At 37.3% G+C, this 21524-nt stretch overlaps 1 protein-coding gene and 1 pseudogene across 1 annotated transcript in view; one reads left to right on the top strand and one right to left on the bottom strand.

The window, feature by feature from the left end:
* The window catches only part of DEUP1 (deuterosome assembly protein 1), a 66570-nt gene extending 50815 nt beyond the window's left edge, over nt 1-15755 (bottom strand). Inside the window, exons 1-4 of the mRNA XM_039847668.1 lie at nt 15662-15755; nt 14423-14495; nt 2169-2340; nt 374-469 (exon numbers count right to left, since the gene is read on the bottom strand). Of these exons, the coding sequence (XP_039703602.1) occupies nt 374-469; nt 2169-2340; nt 14423-14451 (297 nt within the window). The 5' untranslated portion in view covers nt 14452-14495; nt 15662-15755. The remainder of the gene's footprint in view (nt 1-373; nt 470-2168; nt 2341-14422; nt 14496-15661) is intronic.
* A 1974-nt stretch (nt 15756-17729) lies between these two features.
* LOC120590577 (uncharacterized) lies at nt 17730-17848 on the top strand (annotated as a pseudogene).
* The last annotated feature ends 3676 nt before the right edge of the window (nt 17849-21524 follow it).

Genomic DNA, 21524 nt, shown 5'->3' with positions numbered 1-21524 from the left:
TGTATATTTTAAACTGCCATAGAAAAAAGAACTTCTCTATGAGGGAGTAATGACTATAAAATACTAACTTTGTTTTTTTGTTGTTAACATAGCTAATTATTATCACATAATCAACAAGTCACTTGATAAATAGAAAGCTATTAGTCTAGCATTGTGCTAACCGTTAAAGGGATACAGAAACTGACTATTTAATAAAAGACAAAATCAATACATATAAAATAATGAAAGACAGGACCAAACATATAACCTATAGTTAAAATATAAGAACTTTTGCTTGTATTGAAAACAATTCATTTTAATAAAATTAACACAATTTTATAGGTTAAAGCATATATAAAAATGAGTGGTATTAAATTGTAATAAGTCTCCTTACTTGAGCTTTTAGGGTTTGTAGTTGTCCTTCATAATTCTGAGTCATTGCTAAGTTACATTTTTCCAAACTGTCCAACTTCTGTCTAAGTAACCCCACCTGCATTAAGAATAAAATTTAATTTTGATTTTGCTAAATTTGTCTTGATAAGAATCAGAAAATGGGCAAAAGAGGGGTACAACGCAAACAAAAATGCTGAACCAAACCAAGAATAAATATTTGTCCTGCAGTTCTTAAAATAGCTATTAGTAATTATATTCACAAAAGCCAAATATTGCTAGCACTATTCCACTGGGTACACATTAGGACAGTACGGTATCGATGTTTGATCAAAGATCCTTATCACCGTCACATTTTAAATTAAGGTTGAGAATTTACTTTGCATTATCTTTTTGGGAGGTTTATGTCATCGTTCCTCTGGCAGAACCTCTCCCAGCTTTCATTTTAAACCCCACGGCCTTACAAGGGAGGTCTGCTTTGGTGCAACGATGGAATAATTGTTACATTTTTTTATAAGAACTAACATATTAAAAAGAAAAAGAAAAATGTCGAAGAGGAGTTCTTAGGTATTTGGCTTACAGAATTTGTCTGCTTAAAAGGCAGGTGAGGCACCTGTTGACACATCTGCGCCATAACAGGTATTTAAGTGAGAGACTAGCCGCTTGCATATCTCAGGTGTGATGACCTGCCTGTACCATGAAGGGAAACCTAAGTTAACTATGCCAGACAATAACATCATTAACTATTCCAAAATCTGAGTTCCATTGAGAGGCCAATCCAGGTAGAAAAATGGCTGCTGAATACGTTAAGTGATGATGTTTTAGTGTATGATTAGTAAACACTTCTCCTCTGCTTTGCCCAAAAGAAAAATTTGGAGACACAAACATCCACCTTAGGTAAAGCATATGGTTTTCTGAACTCCTCTGCAGGCCCGAGAGCACGAATACATTTTTCTATAATAACCAGCTTAATCCTAAGCAGCCACCCAGGAGCTGAAAACACACCTCTTACATGGGTGCCCAGGTACACACATACGCATTCTTCATTCACCAAACACTTTTCTCCCTTGTCCTACAATCACGTCTTGACATTTCACTTCTTTCAGGAAAGATTTTTCTAGTGGATTAGAAAATGCAAATGCTTTTGACCTCCGCTCAGTCCAAAGACCGAGCTTTGACAACTACGTACTTCTTTGTTTCTACAGCAGCAAATGCACTGACATCTTTGCTTGCAAACAATATTTATTTCACAATCCATTAAATGTTTGTTTTCTTTTCTAGATGGCATTGATTTTTTTTTCCTCTTTAATTCCCCCACCCCCATCCCCACCCCCACTTCCTCCCCTGACCTATGGATGTTGCTGTTTCCCCTTAAGAACAGGATCTCTGAAGGCGGGGCATCTCCTCCCACATGCTCGGCTTGGTTGTGCTCGGCTTGGTTGGCGCTGGGCTGGGTTGGCTCGCGGCATGCACCCGGAGCCTGGCACACTTGGGGTATGTATGGTCTGTGGCTCCACCTGGGGCATGAACCCAGGATCTTCTGCATGTAGAGCAGACTTGCTAACCACTATACTATGGAGCCACCCAAGGCATTGGTATTATATGTCTGTCTGCATCGGCCAAATTTTTATGTCTTTAGGCTCTGTCACTTTTAGCATACTGACAGAATTTCAAGCAATAATTGCTATTGCTAATGCCTGATAAAAACTATGTGTAATAAAAAAATATATTCTAATAGACTAAATCCTATTTTTAACAGTCTGAAGAATTAACAGTTTGTTAACACATGTATTTGGTACCTCTTGACCTTTCTGATCCAAACAAGTTTGTGCATTTGCCAATTCTTGATCCCGAAGATCTAATCTTGTCTCCAAAGCTCGCATCTTCCTTTCCCAATCCAATTTTTTGTTGCTGACCATGATGTCAATTTGTTCCATTAATTCCTGAAGCTCGGCCTCACAAGGAGAAGCTCTGCCAATTGTAGAAAAGTAAAATACATTTTCAAAGAGTGAAATGTAAGGACAAGAAAAATTATTATATTTCTCTGAATAGGTAATTTTCTCTAATCGTTCAATTATTTAAACAGGAAGATGTCTGAAAGGTAGAGGTTAATTTTGTAATTAAAATGGAAAGGTAATTTCAGAGCTAACAGTGTACATACATTAAATTTTTTTAAATGACATTTCTGAAGTACAGTTGCTGTCATATATAATCAACACATTGATGAAGTCAGTGCTTCCATTCTCTCAGTGCAGGCAGCAGCACCTGAGCCTCCTTGACTCAACAGTTTTGAATGGTTTATTCAACTACAGAGAGGTTCTTGGTAACAGTGCATTCTGAAGTCTTCTAGCATTCCAGAGCTAAGGTCAAAGGCTCTCAATGTTTACTTAAAACCTATAATAAACCTGAGGAAAGGAATTACTAATTCCTCTGTCAATAACCCGATTCAATTAAAAAAGATTTTTTTTTTTATTGTGGTGACATTGGTTAATGAAATCCAGTAAGTTTCAGGTATACAATTCAACAGTAAGGCATATATATATATATATTGCATTGTGTGTTCACCACTCCCGATTAAATTTTAATTGGAGTTCTGATGTGGGGAAAAATAAGAGAACTTAAAAAGAGTGGTTTCCACACCAATTTCCTTTTTTATAACAATGTCTATCACCCTTTACTGTAAATACATTCTGCCTATTTCTTCTGCTACTGTAAGATCTGAAAGACAAGAACTATATCAGTCTTGTTCATCACTGTCTCACCAGAGCTTGGCACAGCACCCCAGCACACACCGGAAGCTCAATAAATCTTTGAAAAATGAACAAAATGAGTTCTTTTCATCACTGTCTTCTTGGGACGTAGGAATGCACCAACCTAACAGAATTAAAATATAGGTCTAAAGTAGTGTGTGGCATAATGTAAGCTACTCAATCAATATTGTTAAATAAATGAACGAATAGTCTATTTCCTGTTTATGACTATGCTATGCAAACATTATGATATTAGACTCTTGGGGCGGAAGGACTTTTACAAGTCACGTAGTCCAACTACCCATCCACAAATGTTTCTTATGAGAATCATCTATCATGCCCCATTGATCCAGGACAGAGCCTAAGGTTTGGCAACAGTAACAAAGATATCAAGTAATTCTGGTGCATGTCAAGGTTTGTGATTTCTTTTGAAGTATCACTGCCAAGAGTATCATCTGGCCTACGTCTGAATTCTTCCTTTAGCAGGTAACCACTGTCTGAGATTGTATCTAGATAGCAATGTGTTTTTTAAAGTTCTTTCTTATACTGAAGAACTTTTTCATCTACTGGTCTTAATTTGATCCATTGGGACCATTCAGAACAAATGCTTTCTCAATATAGTCAACCCTAAAAATACCTAAATACGGTTATCAGTGGACCTCCAGATTCTTCTGAGTCCGCTCTTCTCAATGTTCAGTATTAGAGACTGAACATTGAACAGATAATGGCCAGGACATATGACTATAGACTCTGACCTATAACTTCTACAACAATAGTACTAGAATGGTCAGGACTTAGTCAACGACTAACAGCTTCTTTAATTTTTACTTCTACTTCCAACTCAGGGCCAACTGGAGAAAGCAAAATTTGCTCCCCAAATTAATCACATAGGATGCCCTGCTTCAAGTTATCCTACCTCCAGCTTTCCTGTGCCAACAGCCTCCAATTAGAGCATAGCTGAAACCGTCTCTTTTGTTCACTATAGAGCTTTTCCACTCCGTCTGCCTTTGAGTCTCTGCCAAATGCAAGTGATGGTTGCTGAATTCCTTGCTCTAGCCAGCTCTAAATAAATAGGCTTCATTTGTTCTCATTTGGGTGGTCTGTGTTTATTTTTACAAGCGTCTTTATTTCTTTTAATTGCTCATAAGGATTTTTTTTTTCCTCTACCACTCACTACCTAGTATACTGCCTGGAAAATAGTAGATACTTAATATACATTTGTTGAATGAATGAAAATTAATAACTATTTTAAGATTTCAGGCCCTCCACAATCCTGGTGGCTCTCCTCTGTACAAGTATCCTGTTTGCTGATTTCTTCCTTAAAATGTACCTTTCAGAAAACATAATATTCTGAGTATGGTCTATCAGCTTGGAGAGGGACTCTCACATCTGTTGTTTTAGGTGCTGTGCACTTTTATTCAAGCAGATGAAGATCACCTCAGTTTTTAATTGGGGAAGGGGAAGGGCAAAGTAGTGCTATTATATCATTTCAAGGTGAGTTTATTCTTGTCTAAACACCTTATTTCTTTTTCATGCATGCTACAAGTAAAGCCAACTAGTTATTCTCTTGTGCTTTAGATTTTTTCTAGTGCTCCAAGGGCAGGGCTTTACATCTTTCCTTATTAAATTTCAGCTGGATAGTTTCAGCCCCTTGGTGTGGGTCGTCATCACTGGTTCTTTAATGAAGCAAACGTTCTTTAAGCGACTGCTGTTTACTGGATGGGGAACTGGGAAGACAGAGACACAAGACAAACTGCCCGTGCATAGAGAGAGACTTGCAAGGCAGGCAGGTACAGTAAGAGACAGATAACTACATGCAGTTCTTCTGGGAGTAGAAAGGAAGGGTACTGAATACAGACTTGGACAGGTAGGCAATCACAGAAGCCTTCCTCAAGGAAGTAACACCCGAGCTTCTATTTGGGATCCTGTTTCTGTCAGAGATTATAGTCACTATGCCTCCCAGATTTGATGAGCATTACTTGTTTTATATATAAACATGTTTTTTCATATAAGTAGCTTTAAAATATGAAGGGCAATGATAGAGGACAGAGCCTTATTATGTTCCTCTACCAAACCCTTCAGGGTAACAGTGATCCACTGATTATTTCTTTTCTTATAATCAGATGCCAATCCACTTAATTAAACTTACACTTTTTTTTCCCTACAAAAATGTCATGAAGAGCCCTGTAAAATATCATGCCAAAGCCCAAATACAACTCTTTCTGCACGTTCCCTGATATGGAACCAGATATGATATGTACCAGCATATTAGCCCTGTGAACCAAGGCTGATCTAGTATGCAGTGGTTAGGGTGCATCCATGCTGTGTCCCCGTGGCCACTGCTTCCTCTTCTGGATGCTCACAAACCACCGATAATCTCTTCTAGAGTCTTGCCTAAGATTTAGTCAAATTCCTTTTTACATCAAACCCAGTTTTTTCTCAAATTTAATATTCTCTCTTGAAATTCAATCATCTAATCATCTAGTATATCTCTCCAGTTTTTCAGAGATAATTAGTAGCAGCAGCTGTCTTAGTAGCATCAATATTTGCTCCTAAAATCTAGTGAACTTTAAAATAAAATACAAAGCCTTTGTTTAGCCCCCTAACAGAGCTGGGCACTGACATTGTTAATATTTCCATTTCTTCCTTTAGTCAAATGCTGACTCACACTATGCTAATTACTTTCCTGTACTTTCTCTCCTCTCATGGATCCTCAGAACATCCCATCAAGTAGGTCTTATTATTCCAATATTAGAAAAGTTGAATGAGGAGCTAAAAAAGAAAAAAAAAATCCTCTGAGTTTTCCAGCTTTGGAGCCCAGGTGGATTGTGTCTGATGTACCATTGAGACATGCTCCTATGGCTCTCACTGTTGGGTTTCTCCTTGGTTGCAATCCCAGGAGAAAGACCCAGGTGTCAGGCCAGAGATCTAAATGCATTAAACCAGAAGGGAAGGGGCACACCGAGACTTGCAGCGTGATATACCAGTCTTGTGAGCATACAGTCATCAAAAATATCGGGATATCACTTTTGGAGATGAAGAGACAGCAAAACAGAAAGCTTATGATATAAGTGGAGGTAGTAGAGGCAAATATGTTGGAAGGGGACAGGGAAAAGGAATGTGAAGAGAGTCAGTCAGACTAAAAAGAGTAGAGGTAAGATTCATGGATATACATGTCACTCCCAAGTCCTTTAACATACGGGCTTACATGCTGGTTGTCAAAAGGGCAGACCTTCATCAGACAGGTAGCTGTGGTGACCATGTGATCTGTTAGCCAAACCAAGACAATTTTGAAAGTGAGGGGGAAGCTAATAATAATTATGCCAGGACAACAGGTGTAAAAAGTGATTATTCTGGTCAAATTGGGATGTGAGTCAGCCTACCCATCACCAATGTGGAAAACAGAAGTGGATAAACAGGTCTGAAAAAAGGGGAAAAAGAGTGCGTTCAGTTTGGGACATGAGAAACATCTGAATAGAGATGGATCTTCAGCTCTGGATGGAAAAGAGGAGCTTTAAAAGACAAATATGGAAGAAGTTATGGGGAAAGGGGAAAGAGAGAGGACGGGAAGCAGAGAGAAAAGAGAAAAAAAATGAGTTTCCAAAAGACTGATGAATAATCATATTAGGTCTTAACTTTTTCAAAATATTTTAATGACACTCATTCTAAAATATATGACTGTATATTTGTCTTATATTAATACACATTTAGCTACACTAAATATAATTTAACGTTTCTGTGTCGACGCACAGACCCTATTCTGCACATCAAATACTGTATCACACCAGAAACATAAATAGAACCAAACAGGTGAGACTCCCAGAGGAATCCTAGAACCACTTTTGTAGACATGTCTGTTTTGTCAGCCTGCTCTTTAGCCAGTTGTCTCCTACAACAGTAAAATGAAAGATTTATTACTTTGACTTTTGGGTCACAGTTTCATGGTTGCCCTTGTTTAAATTAATTGTCGAATTATAGCTAAAAATAGTTTTTCCTTAAGCACTTTTCTTGTCCCAAAAATGTTATTTACTGTCAACATTAGTGTTCGCTGACTTAGGAGCATTACTACGCCTATTTTTACTGCGTATTTGAGATGGTGGCTCATATTCAGTCCATTCTCCTTTCTTATTTGCAGTAAGCTTAATGTTGGGATATGAAGAAGATATAAATCCCACTATTCCACAAAAGCATGCTTAAATGTGCTTATAAAGGCCTTATTTTAAAGCCTTTGTCATAATCGCCAAAGGAAGACATTTATAGAAATAAAATGCAATGCGATAGCTTCCAAGTCCCTAATAATGTTTTAAAAGAATTCTAGGTACATACAAATTAAAAATTTTATTTTTTATGTTCTAAAAAGAATGGAAGATCTGCTAAAATATGTACATTATGGATAAACCTTTTCTTGAAACCCTTTTTACAATAACTATTCACATTCTGAGTAGTGTCTCAGATTGAATGTGGTAAGATGACTGAAAAATTGGCAGGCACTAATATCTAGTAATCTTCAGGGTGGTTTTTATAATTATCTAGAAGTAACTTTACTATCCTCATGAATTTATGTATCTGAAATACTATTTCATGTTATTAAATATAAGATACAATTAATAAAAATAAATGTTTATCTACACGTGCATTAGCTTGGATTCTATAAGCCAATTGCTGGGACAATTAAAATTCCTTCTTTCCAAAAGTTCTATTTGATGAGAGACCACAGTGTCAGTATATGTGAGGATAGTCATTTTATCCTTTTCTATGTAAAACTAAAGCCAGCACTTTCCCTGGATCCTAACAGTGAAAAATTAGGCAAACATTAATAAAATCTGCTTTTCAAAGGTTAGAAATCTAAGAAATATACTGTTTCCTGAATATTGGAAATTTCTAATGAACCTTCTAATACCAGCTTATTCTGATAACTTCCAAATCTGTATCTCATTCTTATTTCCTACGTGGCTAGTTGCCTACCCACCATCCTTCCTTTCTTCCATACTAACAGAGCTCTAATGTTATTCAGAGTAAAAATGGGTCCAGCTGAAAACACAACTACATTTCCCAGTCTCCCCTGGAGCTGGTCATGGCCATGGAACAAAATCTGGCCTGTGAAATATAATGGAATTTGTCATGAAACGATTTAAAAGAGGGCCACAGCAGTTGCTTTTGGTATCCTACACATCCCTCATAGTTACCACTTCAAGGTGCTTGGCCTTATTTCCAGTAGACAGCTTAACTGGTCTCCCAAAGGAATTTTTCTTTCCTTTCCTTCTGTCCTTCCTCCCTCTTTCCCAGCTTCCTCCCTTCCCTCTCTTCCCTACTCCCTTCCTAGTTTCCTCCCCCCTTTCACATCAGTCATTGAATTCCTGCAACCACTCAGCACTACGCTGACATGTCAAGATCTACCTTCAAAGTTTGACAGATCAGGATTTTACCCCCAGGTCTACTTCACTTTGCTTCTCTTCAGAGAAACAAGAAACTAGAACTCGTCAACTCTGGAGAGGAGTATGTGGGGGTGGGTGGGGATAATGTATGACAAAGGGAGAACAATGGTGCATAGTCTGGCCCATTCAGAAAGCAAGAGAATCAATCAAATTAAAAAAGAATTTTCATGTGCAAAAAAGATTACTATGTTTTACTAAATTACCAATATATTGACTTACATTAGAATTTTTTACAAACTATAATTAAAACTGTATTTAACTCATAAGAAACTGGGAAGTAAAGTTGTGATTATCAATTAATATAGCCACAGGGAAAGAACACTTTAAAAGTTAAGAAAGATACACACATAGGAGAGTACTGCTTTAAAGGATTTTTCTAAATTCAGACGTGAGAAGTTATGCTTTAATATTCATCTGCCTCGGTTCTTTGAAAATATGACTTTCATGGCAGATAAAAAAATTGGCAGATCATGTCGCAGTACCTAGATTTTTAGAAAGGATTTGCCAATATTCTGTGAATGAGATCAACGGCTAGAATGTAAGTCACAGAATGAAAAGTAGAGTAAATGATTCAGTAGAGAAAAATGAGACTTTTGGTTGAAGATGGATGAACATATACTTTGTTCTCTTCCAAAAACCTACTAAAATAAAGCAAAGGGATATTTTTAATCTACAAGGTTAAATCTGCAAGAACAAAAATAATGGGAGCTGGCAGTAGAGAAAGCCAAGAAGCAACCCAATCAGGTATTTCTGGAAGTTGGGGGGTAAATGCTTTCAGCCCAACTTACACTTTCCAAACAGGAGAATTTAGAAGAGTGTTCTCTGGCTCTGATCAACCTGAGACAGAAGACTGAAAGAGACTACTGGGCTAATGACCATATAGTGGAGACCCTTGTCAGTGAGCTCCACCACTGACCCTGGAGTGCTTGTCGGCTTCGACTCTACCACTTTGAAATAGGAGCAAGCAGTCAGGGATCATAGCCATTTGAAGGAAGCAGTTCACACAACCAGGTCAAATACAAACAGAAAGACATTTATTGAAGAAAATTATGCAGAAAGAAGAAAACTTCAGAAATTTTATAATTAAGATATAGGAAAAACAAAATATTGTATAGGAAAGGAGATGTAATCACAATATACTGCATGGCTCAGAGGTAAAGAGAATTTATAAAGTCATAACAAGGCAAACAGATATTGATCCAACCAAAATCATGGTATATTAGGAGAATGGAGGAACAGGAAGTGTGACTTTGTGTGTGTGTGTGTGTGTGTGTGTGTGTGGTGCAAGCATGAAAAATAACCATTATGCATGTCGATAGACAATGTCTAAAACTAAAAAATCAAGAAGTAGTAATATAAATGTGTTATTTAGAGATACAGAGGTAAATAGGTAAATATCAAAGAATTAGCCAAAAGAAAGTGCCTCTGAGGAGTAGAAAGCTGGGGAGGGAACAGGAGATTGCTATTTTTCGGTAACTGATAAAGAACCAAATGACTTCTCAAACTATATACATGTGTAAATCATATGTTCTATTTCAATTAGATATTTTAAAGAAATAATCCATCATATGTACATCTACTAATACAAGGAAAATGATATTTTTATAAAAAAACACTTCAGAATTTATATATTTTGGGACTTTATCCATGTATTTCATTGATCTTACCATTGCTCAATGCATTCGTGGAATTCCCTTTTAGCAATGACCTTCATAGATGGGTTTATTAAACATAAACTTTAATAATCTTATGTATATGAGCTGGTGGCTATGCTGGGCCCTCAGGGAGCTGCAGCTTCATTGTAGCTGGTGGACAGGTTTCTCTGGAAAACCTAATTGAATTCTCTTTTGGAGCAGCAGAGGCTAGGAGAAAGGGGGGGCTGTGCAGCAGTTGTTATGGTTTGGGGAGCTGCACAAAAGGAAGCATGTGGAGAAATACACCAGAGCCACACCAACAGAATAACTGATTGTGAAGAAGCTGATATAAGAATCAAGAGATAATTTCAAACAATTTTTATTCGTATTTTAATGAGTCAGGGTATATTGCACTGATTAAAAAGGGAACTTTAGAATGTAAAGGGAACAATGAAATAAACATACAAAAAAGAAGTTCTTGGAAATAAAAACATGTTTACCAAATATTAAAGACCTCAGTAGAGGCAGTAGAAAAGAAAGAGACTATAATCATTGCTGAAATAAAAATGAGAAAACTCAAGAAATTCCTCCTGAACAGAGTCAAAAAGATAGTGATGGAAAGGATGAGAGAAAAGAAAAAGATATAGATGTTCTAGGAGATGAGAATGAAACAAGATAGTGGAGAGTTACTAATCAAAGAAATAGAAGAAAACTTCACTGAGCTGAAGAGACTTGAATTTGTAGAGCAAAAGTGTTCACCAAATGCTGTGAAAGATTATTGAGAAAGAATCCATATTGAGAAAGAATCCTTGAAAATTCCAAGGATAAAAAAAAGTGCCATTAGCGACAATATGGATAGATCTCGAGATAATCATGCTAAGTGAAATAAGCCAGACAGAAAAAGTTGAAAATCACATGATATCATTTACATGTGGGATATAAACCTAAAAGCGACAGATGAACAGGACAAACAAACAGAGACTCATAGACATGGACAACAGACTAGTGGTTACCAGAGGGTAGAGGAGAGGGGGAAGGGAGGAGGTAGACAGGGTAAAAGGGGTCAAATATGTGGTGACAGAGAGAAATCTAACTATGGGAGGTGAACTCACAGTGTAAATATATATATGCCTTACTGTTAAAAAAATAAATAAACAAAATAATCAAATAAGACCAAAATACATCTTAAGATTCACTGTCAAAAAAAAAAAAAAAAAAAAAAAAAAAAAAAAAAAGTCCTATAACCTCCAGTAGATGATTAAAAAGAAAAAAAAAACTTGAAAGGGCGAGAATGAAACTGGCATTGGTCTTTTTATCTGCAATACTCAGTTCTTCAGGACAATGGGAATAATGTTACAGACTTTGTGTATTAAAGTAAAAATAAGACATTTGGACATATAAAAAGTTAAAAAGTATACCACCCATTTTCACATTTACGAAAAAATTATCTAAGGAAACACTTGAAGCAAATTATCCAGGCATCATGAAAGCAACTGAACTATATTTTTCAACTCAAAAATCAGAAGAACAAGATAAAATAAATCAGAAAAGGACAAATTAATGAGTAGAAATTCATGAATAAGAAAACAAAAAGCAGTATCTAGACATGGTTCTCTTTAAAAGGCCAATAAAAACAGATCATATATTTGTTCTATCACTATGTTCTGGGCACACGGTCTAAAAACAAATAAAAAGAATAAACTCGAGTATGACTGTTTCTATTAGAAAGAGTTTAGGTTGATTATTATGGCATAAATACAAACACCTATAATTAGGAGAAATATTAGATAAATTTAAATCAAATCCTGTTATCATCCAGATGTCAGGGAATAATGATTCACCCACATTATAAATGTTCTATGTAAAAGCTCTCACCTTAGGCCTTTGCACTTTCCGTCTGAAACTCTCTTTGCCCAGAAATAATCTCTGTTCAAATGGCGCCTTACCAGGGAATCCTTGTTTGACCATCCATCACACTCTATTCCTCTCCTCCTTAGCCTGCTTTATTTTTCTTCATATCACTGTTTGGAACATGTTTATATCTCCCACTGTCTCTCCCACTAACATGTAAGTGCCTTAGAACAGTCATCTCTATTTTGTTCACTGTTATCTTCCTGGTGCTTCCACCAATGACTGACTTATAATAGACTCTAGATAAATCTTTGTAAAATACAGGTTGGTCTACAAAACAGTACCATGTATGTAGATGACATGGTTTGATAAGTATATAACAAATCCCTGATGAATGAGGGTTTATTGCCTTCATGATCTAGAGTTTTACCTATTTCTCAATAGCACGTGAGACAGAGGCGAAGCCAACACTGGTTCTCCATGCTTTGGAGACCATGGTAGACAATGTCTGGTCCCAAATCTGCTGTGATGAGGGCAGTAGATCCTCATGGAAATCTCCAGCTATTTTCATTCACTTCTGAGTTGTGAATGCATTGTACCCAAACACATTCTATGGTTCCCTACTAAATTCTAAGTTCTTTAAGGTCTGTTTCTCAGTGATCTTCCTATGAACCATAGGACTTAGTGTTATGTCTGGCATACATTCAGTGTTCCATACTTTTTCTTCCCAAAAGAATGAATGAAGAGAAATAGCAGTCTCCAAGGCCTCAGATCTGCAGGAGTGAAATGATATATCTAGTATCCTTAGGTTAGCCCTCCATGCCTTGTCACACCAAGGACCTAACATCTGCTCAATCCAGAATACTAACCTGGCTCTGCTATGAATACTAGGCAGGATGCTCCCTGCATCTCACTACCATCAATTTCCAGTAGCAGAGAATGCAGGGATTGGAGTCAGATGTATCTGAATTCAAACCCTACCTCCTCCACTAACCAGTTGTATGTTCTAGGGCAAGTTCCTGCTTCATTTTTCTCTTTTTTTCTACCTTTCTGAGCTCAGTGTGGCCAAGGCTGCTAGTTGTCTTCCTTTTGTTTATAGAACTTCTCAGCTTCCGTTTGCCATATGGCTGCCCAGTTAGAGACCACATTTCCTTTCCTTCCATGCAGCTAGCTGTAGCTTTGGGATTAAGTTCTGGCCATTGGGCAGTAAACGGAAGTGAGGCAGGCCACCTCAAGTTCATACTCCCAAAAAGAATGGTCTTACTCTCTCTTCTTGCCCTTCACCATTTCCTCTGGCAGGAACACAGTCATGATGGTGGGAGCTAAAGCAATCGCTTTGGGCCCAGAGATGGAAATTATGTAGTGAGGATAGCAGAGCTTCCCTACTGTCTTGGTCTGTTTATCTCTGGACTTGTATATGAAACAGAAATAAATTTCAATCTTATTTAAGCCACTGAATTTTGGGGTCTCTGCTACAAGAACTTAGACTATAGTCTAACTAATATGCTCAATTTTCTTAGTTGTGAAATGACAGTACTACCTAGCAAGGCAGGACGAGTATGCGGTAAGACTTTAAAAAGTGATAGCTATTATTATCCAGACTTGTGGAGCTTTCCTTTAGCTTGATGTCAAAGTCATGATCTGAGCAGAAAAACTGAAAGTGAGACATCTGGAGTGGTTGACTAGTGTAAAGTCAGTCCCAGTCAAGATTAGGCACTGCAGTACCGCCCCTACCAACCGTCCCCAACAACTGCCTCCTGCTCCCACCCAACTCTGGGGTCAGTCAATGACCAGTTGGCTAATGAAGCAATTGGAAGAGAAAACTATGGGGTACTGGTGGCAGGGAAGAGTTGGGAACAGATATTTGTGAAAAGGAATTTATTTAGAACAGCAAATGCTATACAAACCCTATTCATTCTCTCTCCTAGGAAAATTTGGTAAAATATCCAGTTCTCATTGCTGCTTTGAGGAGCTAAATCTATTTTGAGGCTATGTTTGAGTGTTGAGTTCAGCCTTAAAGGCAAGTGTAGAGGGATGCTTCGACACTTGGTACAACAAGAAAGGAGCAAGCTGGCCAGGAGTTGCTGCACTGTGGAAATCCAAGAGCACATGGGGCCTGTGTGGGCACCCATCACTCTAAAACATTTAAAAAAATCGCTGAAAGTTGGAAAATGGTGATTTTTCAAGTGCAGATCCATAGTCAAAATTGGAAATACTCAAACTATAGATTCTTAACTAAAGTCACTTGAATTTCTCCCACCCCCTCACCAAAAATAATCAATACATTCTTCTATTAAAACTAAATTTCAAATTCATGCATAATCAGGGAATTCTTGTCATAGTTAAGTTCCAACTTGTTAAATAGAAATTTCTCAGTACTTACCCCATTGTATTATAGGGTTGGTTCTCCATGTCAAGAAACTGCTGCAACTGGTTTAAAGTTCTTGATTTTTAATCTGTTAGGGGGGAAATGGTCTAGATTCTTTAAATGCTTACCTTTATTAACCTATAAAACAAGAAAATTTTGCTATTGGCAAACCACTTAGTATGTTTTTTTCTGAATGGAGTAGCTATTGGTTGTACAAAATGTATAAACTTGCACTTGTGTGTGTGTGTGCGTGTGTGTGGGTGTGTCTCCATACATTTATCACATTGGCTTAGTGATGAGTTGAAATATGTGGTACTGACTCAAATGAGCATTCATTCACTATATACTGAGCAACAACTTGGTGTCAGGTATTTTGCGAAGTGCTCAGTATATGAGATGCATAAAACAGAATTCCTGTTCAAGAGGAGTTATAGCTGAATGCTTTCAAACTTTCCTTTCTTGTGGATCTTCTAAGGGATTTGCCTTTATTTGAGAAATGTCTTTCTTTGGCCCTTTCTGAGTTTTGTTATAATGAATACCATGAGCTTTAGGACAAAGAATTCTCTAAAAATAGAAATCTTACAATTCCTCAGTGCCTTTGTGGGCACCTGCTCACCTTTTTGACAAATTGGGGTGTGTTAATACTTGTCCAAAGTAAAAAAAAAAAAAATGTTTTCCCAGCAATAAAATTTTAATTGAAAAATAATCCATGAGGATAAATGGAGGAAATATTGAAGAGAACTTCAACTCCTCTGAATTACTGAATAAAAGTCAATTAAATAGCATTCGAGATGGTAGAAAGAGGAAGAGGTAGACTCCTGGGCCCATGTCATTCTCAAATCAAAGGATTTTCAAAGGATTTAAGAAAGACCCTGGAATTGTGTGTGGAGAGGAGGGGTGAGGAGCAGGAATGGGGAACCACGGATAGATGAATAAATTCATTTTCTTGGTTCTCAAATCTCTCACTTTAACATCAGGGAAACTGAGGCACCAGTTACGTGACTTGCCCAAGGCCACACAACCAGAATCCAGACCTTCTAATTTAGGGAGAATCTCTGCTCTGGATTCTGCAAGAACCATCCCGGTATCCCGAGCTCTCTCCACCTGCCGCATGCACGCCCACACGGACCCCGACCTCTCTTCCGGACCAGTGCAGGGTTCAAGGCCAACCTCCCTGGAACAGTCAGCCTGTTGGTGTCCCCAGCTTCTCTTGGCCAAGCCCAGGGCGAGGGCCGGGGAACCGGGACGGGTTACCTGCGCCGCACCACGCCGTGCTCTCCCTAGAGGTCTGAGGCCCCAGGAGCAGGAACGCTAGGGTCACCGCCAGCCCCGCCCGCCCCTAAGGGCCTTGCCATCCGCAGCCAGCCGCGCGCTCCCGCCTCCCGGGCCCGCCTGCCGGGCAGCCAACGCTTCGCCACTAGTTGCCATGGAGACGCGGACCGAACTCGCCGCCAACGGGAGTGGGGCGGGGTGGGGGGATGGGCGGACCCGCCGCAGGAGCGGCAAAGAATGGGGCTCCCTGGCCGCAGAAACTTCGCCCACGCGAGCGCGACCTCGCAGTCTCGCAGTTTTACGTCTAGTGACTGAGATCACATTCGGGATTCTTTCCTTTTTGTGGCATCCACTGCCTAGCCTAGCGTCCGGCACCCGAGAGGAATCTGAGAAATATTTGTTGAATGAATGAACCAACGAACAAAGTGTAAATAGCGGGGGTTGGAGTTGGAGTCTACACCCAAGTTTCTTAAATCCCCTTGGCCCTCCTCCCTCTTACCCACATTTGAAATGGCATGAAAAAGAAATAGATTTGGGGTAAAGGGAGATGCTTTTCTATTCACGAAAATGTCTTCCAGTTATGAAGAGCTGGGTTTCTTTTAACAGCATTGCTCAGTGCGCAGCTACTGTGGTCGCAATAACAGCAGAACTGTACCTGTCGTTACCATACAGTGCATTGGGTTCTTAGAACAATTCTGCAAGTTAGGGGTAGCAGACAGTCTTGCTTCCCTTTTAGGGAGAAGGAAATAACTCCTAAGTGGGACAGAACCCAGAGTGACTGGTTCCAAATTCTTTCCTTTTTAAACCAAATTCCAAGAATACTTGATGACAGAAGTTCTGTCACACAGTCCCTGATTTCAAAGAAATATTAGGAAAAAATATATACATGTATGTGTGTTTATACATTTTTTTCCTACTGATATCTTGAGTGAGGTCTATAAACACTTGAATTTTGTGTTTGAAAAATATTCTTGCACTTATTTTAGGAACAAAATTCCTTCCCAATACATACAGTCGGTTAATTTCTAATTCTTAAAATCTTTTATTTTCACTCCACTTTTATAACATTAACATTAATTTGCTACTTTAATGTGCATATCGGTTTAAAAACGACACCAATCCTTCCATTCAGATTCATCTGAATTTCAAAAGAGCATTTGCTGTTTCGTGACAAATTGAGTTTCATAGATAAATTGTGTAAAAGCAACTCAAGTTATTAGTTCTAACAAGTGTTCCAAAGCTCCCATATTATGATTGAAGAAAGTAATCATTTTACCTTAACTTGAAACTTCCTGTTATTCTGAAAACCTTAGCTTTGTTCTTTACTCTTGTCTAAACTGAATGGGTCAATGTATTTATTCTGACCCAAGAAGGAAAATGGAACTAGGAACGAAATTTAATGAAGTTTCAGAATGTCCAATATCACTCACACAGAGTAGCCCTTTACCATTGCGAGGTATTTTCACATTATTTCCTTAGATACTCTGAAGTACCATGTGACACAAGTGTAACAGGTATTATTACAGCTCCTTTTAGCAGTTTAGGAACCTAAGGTTTAGAAAGAATAAAGGATTTGTCCAAGGTGACACCTGTAGTTCAAGTGCGGCTAAGAACCTAGGTGATCTTACTCCAAGTCTAGTGCTCTTCAAACTATCTCAAATTTAAGGTTCAATAGGTTTCTTTAGCAGTCAGAATCTTGACTAGGTAACTGTCGATGTATTTAAAGCCACATTTTTACCAGAAAGAATAGGTGTGGGCAGGGCTTGCAAAGCATAAGGATATGAGAGAACATACTGTGATGGATTTTAAGAAAATTTAAATATAGCCTAGAACCTACCCCCAACCCCCCATTCAATTTAATAGAAATAATGGCTTTCATTTCAGGCTGAGACTTAAGGCTTAAAATGCAAAGAACTACCTATATCCCCCATCCCCCAAGTAAGAAGTAACTGCAAAAAAGAATTTACCCTGAAATGTACCTATTATTAGATCTTTTTAGGTGAAATTAATGAAGAGAACAGAAAGTCCCTGAGTTTAAAGGAGGGGAAGAGTCTACAACCATGCCACCCTGAACAAGCCCAATCCTGTCTGATCTCGGAAGCTAAGCAGGGTCGGGCCTGATTAGTACTTGGATGGGAGACCACTTAGGAATATCAGATGCTGTAGGCGTAAACACAAACAAACAAACAAATAAAGGAGGGGAAGAGTGTGAACAGAGTGCTGGTGAGAGCTCAGTCCTGAAAGAGAGTTAGAGGACACAGCAAAATCAGAATAAGATATAAAATATAATCAGAAATGGTTAAAAGAAAATATTTGAGGCATATGTGACTGAAGAATGAGGAAAACCAGCAGAAACACCAGACCACAGAAACAGAACCACAGAAACCTCCGATATTGGAATCAGATAAAGATTATAAAAAATATGCATAGTATGTTTAAAGAAATAAAAGACAAGATTGAAAAATTTGCAAGGAGCACTAAATATGAAATATGACCTAGCATATTTGAAAAAGAACCAAATGGAAATTCTAAGACTAAAAAAATTACTAATTAAAAATTAAGAACACAACAGATAGATGTAGCATTAGAGTTGAAAAAGGTGCAGAGAGAATTTTTGAACTGAAAAACAGAAAGTTTCAAAAAGAAAGTTTCCAGACTGTAGGGAAAGATAAAGTAATGAAAATATTTTAATATGAAAGTTTTACAACTTTAGTATCTATTAATACAATTATTTATTGTTATGAAAATAAAAATAGATGTTATATATGAAAGTATCCAATATATACCCTGGCATATTGTGGGTACTCAAGAAGCATTTGTCAAACTTGAAATAAAAAAATTACGTGGCTATTTTACAAATCATCTGTCACTTTTTATAATTTCCATTTTTCTGTCAAAATGTTCGAGCTTCTCTTTTAATTTTTAAAACATATTAATTTTAGTCTTTTTATTTTGTGTTTTATAATTCCAGTCTCTGAAATGTTTGGGATTTATTGCCATTAGTTTTTACTCTTGTCTTGTTTTCTTGTATATTTTATGTTTTTTGACTGCGAGATAATTTGGGGGGGATAACTTTTTTTCTGACATATTTGAGGCTAGGATTGAGGTTGGAGAGATTTACATTTACTTTTGAGGGTTACCTCAGGGCGTGACCGACCGCAAATCACTTTACATTAAATTCTTCACAGGATATTTTTTCAGACAGCACAGGTAACATGAACAAATGAAAAATGAGTGATAAGGTCACTTTGTGATGCACATTTTCAGAGAAAGAATTTTCCTTCACTCAGTACCAAAAGTCAAGATGGTTATGTTTTCTGCTGTTTCATTTTTGTGACTTAAAAAATACGTATGCTTTTTATTTCCAAATGGTTTTAGATTTATAGAAAAATTGTGAAGATAATACAGAGAATTCCCATAAACCCCACATCTAGTAGCTCTAGTAATTGACATCTCACATTAATATGGTCCATTTGCCACAATTAATAAACCAGTACTGATATATTATTAGTAACTTAAGTCTGTTCTTTATTTAGATTTCCTTACTTTTTTTCTGTTGCAGTATCCCATTTAGGATACCATATTACAGTTAGTTATCATGTCTTCTTGTCCATCTCTTGGCTATGATATTTCTAAGAATTTTCTTGTTTTTGATGATTTTCACACTTTTAAGAGGTGCTAGTGTGGCACTTTGTCGAACATTCCTCAGATGAAGTTTGTCTGGTGTTTTACTCACGATTAGACTGTGATTATTGGTTTGAGGGAAGATCACAGAAATAAACTGCCATTTTTATTACATTGTATCAAGTATACATAATATTAACATGATTTATTACTGTCGATGTTGATCTTGGTCACCCGGTTGAGATAGTGTTTGTCAGGTCTCTCCACTGTCAAGTTTTCCTCCTTTCCCTTTCCATACTGAACACTTTAGATAGAAGTCATTTTTTACAGTTCACACTTAAGGAGTGGGGAGTTACGCTCCATCACCTTCTAAAGATAGAGTATGTATATAATTATTTAGAATTCTTTTGCACAGATTTGTCTCACCTCCAGCATTTATTTATATCAGTATAGACTAGTGAATATTTATTGTACACTTTGAATTATATTCCAAAGCTACTTTAGTTTGTTTCTCAAATTATTCCAGTTTGCCATTGAGAACTCTTTTATTTAACTCCTATGTCTCTCTTCCATACCCTCATAATTGTGGGTTTTAGTTTTTTGTTGTTGTTGTTGTTGTTTTCACTTGAGCATTTCACGCTTTCTGGCATTGTAAGATATTCTAGGCTCATCTTGTAAATGTAAATTCCTGCTAGTCCTAGAATCAGCTATTTCTCCATGGAACTATGGTTCCTTTTATTTAGAATGCAATGAGAAGCCAAGATCTGGGCACTACGTGTATTCATTGCTATTTATGCGTCCTCGATTCTAGGCCCTCTTAGCTGACAAAGTAAGGAAATATGTGTATCTATATTAATCCATGTATATACAAATATCTGTAAATATTTCTATGTGTAACCATTCATATCTTTATTAGGCTAAACATGAGTTCCCACTGTAATCTCCAACTCTAATCTATTGCCCACATGGATCACCCTAGCCTCCTCCCCTTGCTTATTTGTAAACTCCTACCCCAACAGTAAAAAACTGGCTCCCACCATCTGCCATCCAATTTACCCAATTTATACAACTGCAGTGTATAGGTATAGCAGTATTGGAATCGTTTTACTGTATCCTATGGAAAGCAACTTTATCAATAAAGTACAGCACTTATGTGCAGCTAATTTTGCCTTCAGTCTTATAGTTTCTACTCATTTCCAAAGTTATTTAGGTCAGTAGCTTTTCTCCCCACCTCTTTCAGTGAGGTTATTTCATACATTTGTAACACAATTAGATTCTTTTCTCACATTCTGCATTTCACTCTGGGATCTTCCAACCCCCTAAGTAATTTTTTAAATTACAGACCTTAAGGTTCACTCTTTGTGCCTCATTTACTTGTATAGCGAGTGCAGCCTTTTGGGATCCCAGTTATACACAGAGGTCTTCTGTTGGAATCCTCACCTGGACTCATCCTGGGCTTTATATCCTGTTGCCCTTCTGCACGTAACCATCATAGTATAAGCAGAAATACTCAGAGCAAAGCTACTTTTAGCATTCACTCCCTTGTTAGAGTTCTTGCTTTCACTTGGGTTTTGAAATCTGCTGGTTCCATTTTTTCATTCCAACTCAGCAATATAATGATATTTTATATAATATTTTATTTGTTTCAGTTAGGAGTGTTGTTCAGGGTACCTGAACATGCTGCCAAAAAATGGAAGTGCTTTCTACATTATTTTCATTTTTTTCATATTCCATTATATATAAATGTCTTTTACGTTCCCTCGGCTCTTTATTTTTGAAAACAGAAAGTGTGAAAATTATGAATGGGTTAAATAAATAATGCTTCAAGATCAGACTTCATCTGCTATAAATCGTGATGTTAGTAAAAAATCAAAGAACACAATACAGCCATTTATAAAGTAAGAGAATACGGCTTTAAAATATATTTATAACACAGAATTTTGTATTAGGAAATTCAATTGTTATTTTATTGTTACTTAATTTTATTGAAATGATTTCCATGAATTACTTCCTGTGTATCTCTGAGTGTCATGTTTTCTGGTTATCATACAAACAATGATTAACGTGCAGTTGGCTGAATAAAACTGAGCTGCAGGTATACAAAGAAGTACTTTAAATAAATATTAATGAATAAACATTTTGTCATCACCATAAGAGACTGCAGCACCTGTTTCAGAGAGATACCGGCGTTTTATCCATTTTAGTGTCACCTTTCAATGAT

This window comes from Pteropus medius, unplaced genomic scaffold, assembly GCF_902729225.1.
Source record: "Pteropus medius unplaced genomic scaffold, Ma_sr-lr_union100, whole genome shotgun sequence".
Lineage (NCBI taxonomy): Eukaryota > Metazoa > Chordata > Mammalia > Chiroptera > Pteropodidae > Pteropus > Pteropus medius.
The sequence above is the reverse complement of the archived record's forward strand: the minus strand, read 5'-3'. Positions and strand labels throughout refer to the sequence as shown.